This window comes from Grammomys surdaster, unplaced genomic scaffold (assembly GCF_004785775.1).
Source record: "Grammomys surdaster isolate TR1022 unplaced genomic scaffold, NIH_TR_1.0 198, whole genome shotgun sequence".
Classification (NCBI taxonomy): Eukaryota; Metazoa; Chordata; class Mammalia; order Rodentia; family Muridae; genus Grammomys; species Grammomys surdaster.
Genome location: NW_021604643.1, coordinates 7,889,959 through 7,898,740, shown reverse-complemented (window position 1 = coordinate 7,898,740; position 8,782 = coordinate 7,889,959). Strand labels below are relative to the sequence as shown.

The 8,782-nt window shown below is 37.3% G+C and overlaps 1 protein-coding gene across 1 annotated transcript; it reads right to left on the bottom strand.

Moving 5' to 3' along the window:
- Positions 1–938: 938 nt before the first annotated feature.
- Positions 939–1,877, bottom strand: LOC114623477 (olfactory receptor 5AN1-like). Its single transcript, XM_028770146.1, has one exon. The coding sequence runs from the start codon at positions 1,875–1,877 to the stop codon at positions 939–941; it is 939 nt and encodes a 312-aa protein (XP_028625979.1).
- Positions 1,878–8,782: the final 6,905 nt, after the last annotated feature.

The window sequence follows — 8,782 nt, the reverse complement described above, 5'->3', positions numbered from 1 at the left end:
TTTGAGAAACACTTAGTAGGCTCTTGAGTATATCTATGTTGTTCTTTAATTTTAGAGACCTGTGCAGTATTTTACACATTTTCTGTTAGATTTTAGAAATTGAATATTCAGTAACTTACTACAGTAAATTCATATGTGTAGTGCCACAAGTAATAGAATCTATATTGAAATATCAGAAGAAATTTCATAACATTACTCCATTATCTATGTCAAGAATAAATTGCCATGATTTAAGAGAGGAAGTTAGAGGACTACAGTATCAGATTCTGCTATTGGTCATTTGGAATTTAAACTTGAAATGTCATATGTACTTTGATTTCAAGAGTCAAATAATCACACTCATAGTAAATGAACAAACCATTTCCTTCATCTTTACTGAAGTCTTAGTCAACATCGTTTTGACTTACACAGTTGCTAGTGGAGGCAAGAACAAGACCCGCAAATTCATAGATGATTAGCACTGATTTGCCTTCGAAACACTTTAGTGTTTGAAGTAGTTTTTTCTCAGGAGGCACAGCCAAGTCAATGTTAACTTTATTCTTTCTAACAGGAGATTTCTTGTTCAGAAACAAAGAACAACTTTGATCTCCACCAGGTCTTTATTAAGCTGAATTGGACTATTTGTGAGACCAGAGTTTTGAACCCAGGGATGCTTACAGCCTTCTGTAAGGACAGGACCCAGGGCTGAAAAGTCTTCAATTACAGCAGCAAAAACTTATAAATTTGATTGTCTCAAAAATACTGTTGATAGATAATGAGAGATGAAGCTGTTTCTGATGGAACACGAAAAAAATAGACCTTGAGGACTTACAAGGATTATGGATCAGTAGCATTGAATCAGTCACAGTTTATTGCTATTATCAGTTTGAATCTCTTTTTCTACATAAGTAGGTAGTTTGTTGAGAAAATCTGTCGGAAATTTCAGATGCTTATTATTATTAGCAGCATCCCACCTTCTTCTGTAACCTCTTTATAGCATCTTTTATTTCCTTGTTCTTCAGACTATACACCAAAGGGTTCAACATAGGAATCACCACCGTGTAGAAGACAGACACAAATCTGTCAAAGCTAGAGGAGCCACCAGAGCTGGAACTCAAATATACAAAAGCACTGGAGGTGTAGAATAGGGAAACAGCTGTCAGGTGAGAAGCACAGGTATTGAAGGCCTTGGACCTGCCCTTAGCTGAAGTGATCTTCATGATGGACAAGACAATATAGCCATAGGATATCACAATGGCTAAGGCATTTGAAATACAAAACAACATTGTTAATATGAGAAGCACTACCTGTGCAAAAAATGTGTCAGTGCAGGATAGATTTAACAGCTGGGGCATGTCACAGAAGAAATGTCTAATGACATTAGGTCCACAGAAATGGAGCTGCAGCAAGGCACATACCTGAGATAGAGAACCTATAAATCCTGCCGTATAGCTTCCCATCACCATCCTAGCACAGAGGCTGGGTGACATGATTGATGAGTAGAGTAGAGGGTTACAAATGGCAGCATACCTGTCATAGGCCATGGCTGTCATGAGGCAAGATTCACTCAGCCCCATAGTGGAAAACACAAAGTATTGAACTATGCAGCCCACAAAGCTGATAGTGTGCTTTTCCTGGAAGAGGTTGGAAAGAACCTTTGGGACTGTAGAAGTGATATAGCAGATGTCTATAAGTGACAGATTACTGAGGAAGAAGTACATAGGTGTGTGGAGGTAGGAGTCCATCCTTATTAAAACAATAAGGGACAAGTTCCAGGTCAGCGTTGTAATGTACAGGATGAGGAACATAACAAAGAGCAGTGCTGTGATTTGGGGGAAATCAGAGAATCCTAGGAGGATGAATTGTGTGATCTCAGTAATGTTTCTTCCTTTAATCATCGCCTCTGTGATCCTATTTAGTATTTTGGAGGAGAAAAAGAACACATTATTGGCTCAAGTCAAATGATAACATTTTGTATCTCTTTATCTGATTCTGGATCAGGAGAAACCCTCCCTTGCCTTTTCATAGAAAGAACTCAGTGTTTCCATTCCAGCTGCCAAGGAAAACCTGCTCATTTTTCAGATCTTACCTGATTCAGATAATGTCATGAAGATTTAAAAAGATAATTAAAGATGACTGGAGACATTTATTAATGCACACATAAAGTTGCTGAGCTTATGATATAGTTGACACATGTGATTGATTGAAATGAGTGGCTTAATGGTTTACTGATACTTCCGAGTGTAATTGCTGTTTCAGTCTTATCACAATGTAAATGTTGTTCTTTCAAAATAATAAGTATGAAATTGCTTCATATCCCAAGTTATATATTCAGTAATGTTTATTATCTTTTTCATTTAGGGTAAGTTTCTTTATTAATAAGAATTTCTAAATGCTTTGCTAATATATTTAAATAACATTTAGAAAGTAGCCTGAATTATTATATAATTTACAATTGTGATAGAATTACTCTTCTGTGCCCAGTAAAATCATGGATGAAATTTTGGTAAATCGTCCTATGAAACACCCAATCTGGAAAGGGTAGTCCATTCTTGTCTTTAAGGAAGGATTATCTCAGTTTCAGGGTATTTTTGTTAGTTGGAGAAGAAAATAGCAGGGATATGATCAACAGTTCAGAATAAGAGGTTTAGGTGTGATACCCTTTGCACTATAAATTTGTCTATTCGGCTTACGATAACTAAAGTTTCTCATTTAGTAACACACTGAGCACCAGTGCTCTTGAACCCAAGGTTCCTGGGAGAATTGTGAGCATCCAGAGAAACCAACTTAAAGTCATTAGTCCAGGGAAACTCTTGATCTAGTACTTACAATAGATTTCATCGCTTTTGTTTTGTTTTTTTAAACTTGTATTCTGGTAACATGGGTTGCCAAGCTTTGGTGTATTCAGTGTAGCCCACCATCTCCAGAAGATACTGGGGAAATGTGGATTTTTATTTTTATTCACAGTAATAAAAATTTTTGATAGTTTTTCAATTTGGTAAATGTGTAATTCTGAATATACTCACAGGTTTTGATAAATTTGTTCCTTGTGTTCACCATCTCTCTGGACAGCTAGAGAAGGAAAGTTTTCTGATGTAAACCTTAAATGAGAACTTCATTAGGTACAAGTAGCTAATGGAGATATTTCCCAGTGCTGACCTGACACAGTTGTCATCAGTTTGAGGTATGTGAGGCATAAAGCCAATTGGAACAGAGAATGTTTTGAGTTAAATATGATTCAAGATAAAGAAGCCAGAAGACTCATGCTGTCTGCATATATTGTCTGAGTTTAAATATCTGCTTTGTTATCCTGGTTGTCTCAGACTTGCAAGCACAACCAAGGAGAACAACAAAAAGTAGTTTGAGAGCTTCCAAAAAGACAAAAGAAATGACATGAACACTGTGTCCTTCCTTAACACTTACCTTATCTCTAGCTAACCAAAAGTTACGGATCAAGCTGTGTATTTCTACAGATATCAAGTTCTTATTTTAAAGCAGATTTCTTTTTTTTTAATACAATTTATTTTTTTTCAAATCGTAGTTCATTCACACAGGGGTTATAAACACAGAAAGGCAGGATGTGGGAAAAGGAATGGCACTGGAGTGTGGGTGTTCAGGGGGAATACAGATATCTTCAGAACCGGGTATCAGCTGGGTGAAGGTTCAGGGGACAAGGCACTATGACTCTGCCTATGACTCGCTTGACCTTATCTAAGTTGGTATTGTCTGCCCAGGCTACCTATTTACAAGATCTATGACTACTCAGGCTTGTAAATTACCACAAAAGCTGCCTGTTTTCATTAGCTTATGGCCATCTGTTTCAATGTATTTCCACTGAGACCCAAGACTTGGTGTTAGTATACATGTATGACAGGCCTGTTGCTGATTTTAGACCTGTGGCTGATTTTAGGCCTTCAGCGTGTAAGCAGGGCTGCCCCTGACATCTCCTCCCTTCTCTAAGTATAGAAGGGCTGTGGCAATTCTAAACTTGCTAAGGCGGGGATAGAGGCCTGACCTCCAGTATTTGAAGGGGACCTTGTAATGGCTCCAGTCCCCCTGTCGTTGTACAATGAGGCATGAGGGCCATACCCGTCCCAATGTTAAAGCAGATTTCTGAAGAAGAGAAATAAAATATTATCCCAATGATGTAGAAATGGGGAAGGGTAGACAAACACATTTTTATCTCAGCCAACTTTCCTGAAACAAAGTTAAGTTTGTTTTAAGTCTAGTCTCTCTGGAAGCCTTACACAACTGTCAGGATTGACAGTCACTGTTTCTTTGTTGAAGATACCCCTATTCCCTCATAATACAAGTCAACAAACAGAAGGCAATAAATGTCACAGTAAGATATTTAAGAATTTATCTCACACCTCATGGCCGAAATTAATGCAGAATTTTATGTTTGAGATAATTCTACTCATTAAAGTTCAGTAATCTGTGAAAAGAGAAAGAAAATGGTTTTCAGGGTAAGGAAGTTTGAGAGAGATAAGGGTAGATGTATGGATGAGGTAAATATCTAAAAACCTTGTCCCATATGAGTCCTACTGTAAAAGCTGCATAGGTCTTGACAGAACACAGATTCTACATTCAAAGTCTTGACATTTAGCCCCAATGCAAATCGTAGAAGAAGATGTGGGTTTGTTTGTAAGGTTCAAGCTACCTATTTTCTTTCTGTGCACTTTCCAGTTGTGTGCAATGGTTCTCCTTAGTGGATGCTTTTGGCCGTAAACTTAGTTATCCACTCATAGCAACTGAGACAGTTGTACTGGGATCCTGTTGAGATTTAAGGTGGAAGGAGAAAAGCCAATTACATGGAAATACTACAGATACTTATTCTCTAGTGTAATGGTTGCTGGGGTGACTTCCCTAATGATTTCAGGCCCACATTGCCATGTGTATCAATTCTTCACTTTCCACTGGTCCTATAATGATCTCAGGGTTGTTACTCTATGGACCTACGAGCTATTTATAGAAAGGATATAGGAAATCTTCTAGTCCTCAGACTCTCAACTTTTAGGTTGCAATCATAAGATCAGAGATGTCAAAGGATTTTCCCCTAATGGCAGAACTGGCTAGTCACATAGCTGAATAACAGTTGCTTGTAGTTGTATACACTACCCTTTAAATAATACACATTTACATACACAGACATTTATTTCTTCAAACTCCTAACCTAAATCAATCATCCTAACAGTGATACTATCTCCATGCACATGAGAGGAAATTCCAGATGGGAGACATGCACTAGTTCTCTGTCATCACTCTAGGGACTTAATATGATTATGACTTTGAATGTTGCTATCACAGAACTCTTTTAGAATTCTGTACCCTACAGCTTGTGCAACTTTGTGTAAATTAGCTTCCTCAGGCCTCCTTCCTGTTGCCCAGTAAATGGATCTAACGGTAGTTTCTAGTTCATAGCGAGCTCTCATAGGGAGTCTAAAGCCACAAAAACAGTGTGTAGGTAGCACATCATGTTTCTATGTAGCCTGCAGGTTATACATTCTGCTTTGCCTTGCAACTCATTCCAATATATTATTCTGCACTTCTAGAACTTTATGGAAAAAAAAACCATTCAGTATAAATATCTACTTCATCTAAGCATGAAGCCTTGTGGAATTTACTTTGTCCACAGTGGTATGGCCACTTGTATTGCCAATATACTGTCCTTGTTCTCGTAAGCATATTATTGAGAGTTCACGGGTCTGTTTTCCCCTGCCATGTCTAGAGAACACAATCTTATAACATGAAACCTTGGTCTCTTGTTCCTACTATCTTTTTTGCCTATCTTTGTTGATTTTTCTCAAAGTCTATGACCTCTCTAACTATGAGCTCTTGTTCAGTTTTATAAAAGGTACAATATCATAGTGTTAAGCAGGAAGTTCCTTATGTAGACAGACCTGCTTTCCAATCAAAACATGATTAGTGATTTCCATAATTGTATTGCCATTATTGCACTAGTATGCATGTGCTGCCCTGTAGGTCAGTACTGAATGTAACATAACATCAACTATATTTGGATCCAGGCAGACTCAATGCTTTTTCAGAGGCCCAGATGCAACGACAAAGAGTGTTCTCATTATGGGTCCTTGTTAGAGGATAGACTAGGCAAGGTCTTGTCTAGGGCCAGACTCAGGGCCCCAAAGATATTAAGGTTTAGGATCTTGGATGTACAACTTTCACCCATGAATGGGCTGTGATTACTAGTCCTCAGTCATCTCTGTTTTGGAATCCAAATTGCCAATAATTTTTAACTTAGATTTCTATTGACCTTTGCCCATTTTCAGCCTACAAACTGTATATAAAATGCTGTACTTCCTCATAAAATTGCTGACATGAGTCTACAGGTCATATAGACTTCTTAATTACAATTTTCTGTCTTCTTTATCCCCCTCCATCTTCCCCAGTTCTCCTTCATGACAGCAAACTGTTTGGGACCCTTATTCTTGAAAGTTCAGGTCAACTCTAATCATTACCTTTGTGTGTGAATATGTATGAGTGTAATTTAAATTTAATTTTTAGCTGAAAGTAAATTTCATACAGTATATTTTTTATAATGTTTTCTCCACTTTTATCTCCCAGCTAGAATCCTAATTTTGCATCTATATTAAATCTAAATCCTCTGATGATGAATACTAGTGGATCCTCTATAGAAACAAGGAGAGATTAGTAGCTGCATCTTGTGGTCACACTGTCCTGGTTTAAAAGGCCCCCCTCCTCTTACTTCTCTTCCTCCATGCAACTCTGAAGTCCTGCCTTTTACTTGCCCAGTGATTGGCTCCTTTAATCATTAAGAGATGGTTCACAAGAAGTCTTTGATTATGGGACTCATTCCTTGTCTGCAGCCCCTCCCAGGACAGCAGAGTTTACATCACAATACAAAATAACAGTGCCATCCACAACACTTCCTCTTTCTGTTCACTTAAAAGACTCTTTTTATCTCAGATGTAAATTGAGTACAACTATTACCATTTTGTGATTTATAAAGTACAACGTAGACCTAACATCCAGTCCAACATTATTGGCAATAAAAAAAGAGCACTGTGCTCTATCCTAACTTAAAAGACTATAGTTCTGCTCCTGGCTTATGTCCTGGCTTCAGACTGAATGCCATCTGGAAACCATCCTCTCAAATCTATTGTCTCAATGTACATAGCCTGGGTTGGCTAGGAGATATAAGTCTTCAACCCCATCAGAAATCCAAGAGCAATTGATATTAACTGAATATATTAACTGATATATTTATAGGAAGCCTAACACAGCTTCCAGAACTGAGATCAATTGTAGCAACAGCTGCCTACCTGTACAGTCCCAGTAAGTCAGGAAGTTGGCGCATTAATCTTCATCCTTCTGGCAGAGGATAATCTGACAGACCTTAAGTAAACAGGAATTATTAAGCACAAGCCTATTCTGTCTCGGCAGAACCAAGCTGTTCTAACCTGTAAATTGTGTCCTTTTTCTGGACAGTGTAGGTCTATAGATGAAAAGAGGCAATTCTTGCCTAGCAGCTATCTTGCCACTACTGTAGTAACTCCATAGATGCTTAATTTCTTCTTATAATCCAAGAAAGTGAAGCTGTTTGGAGCAGATTTGTCTCAACAACAAATGAGTAAATAACATTAAATGTCACATTCTGTGAGTTTCTGATGTTTTTTGAAAACCAACTATCTATGCAAAGTAATCTTGATGATTGTCTGTTAACTACCTCAGTTATTTCTAATTAAAATCTTGAAAACATCCTAACAAAAAACTCAGAGTCTTGAGTTTGCTATTTGGCCCTTTATACACAGGCTAAACATCTCAGATCATTTAAAAATAACAGTTATTGAGGGACTGGGTCTAAGCCTTGTACTTACAAAATTTTGTATCAATAGAAGAAATTATACCAATGAGACCCTTGATTTTGCATCAAAATAAATTCTGCACCATCTAAAAGATTTTGACTTCAACTTGGTAACAATTATAAATATTTCTACCAAATGAGATTATGGCTATGTAATCAATTCTAGCTATTGCTCCCTGTTCCAAATAAGACCATTTCTAAATTCCCTAGAAAGGCAACCTATATTAACCATCTCTAGCCCCAAAGCCCAGGGAATTGGGACACCAACTCTTCATAACTTCTTCAAGCTGAATATGGGCATTGAGATATTGAAGGGGTCAGGGGGAAGGGTAGGGAATATTGTCACCAATGTCTGTGTCTTACGTGGATCCTGCTGAAAGTCCAGGACGTCAATAATTCAAGCAGGTGAGTTCAGCGTGTCTGACAGAATTCACCAAGACTGTATATTCTGTAATATACAAATCAAAACAATATTTTAGTTTCATCAAGGTAATTTTTTTATCTGATTCACTGGAATCTAGTTCTCTGGAGGTCTGTCTCTATCAAATCTGATCCATATTACTCTGGAAGGTGTAATTACCCTAATCATCTTTTCTAAAAACAAAAAGATAAAATCTTTTTCCAAATCAGCATATCCTTGAGCCAATAATCAGAAAACCCTTTATTTAGACCTCTCTCACAGAGGAATAATATAACCACAAAACTCAAAATCACACCCATTTTAAAAACTAAAATAATCTAGAACAGATGAAGTAAACTGAAGTATTGTATGTGTCTATTACTAGGCCTTATCTATTTTGCCCAGCAGGATAAAAACCCAAGATTCCCATGGAGCCCATGTTAGGTAAAATTTGAATATTCTGAGGCATACTAAAGTAATATAACTTTATACAAACTTTCTCTTTGGCTCTCTGCCTGGAGCCACAGATCTATTAATTGATACCTGATAATATTTATTTG

Bases quoted from the DNA above. Each gene is read 5' to 3' on its own strand.
- LOC114623477 (XM_028770146.1), bottom strand. From the start codon at position 1,877: ATGATTAAAGGAAGAAACATTACTGAGATCACACAATTCATCCTCCTA.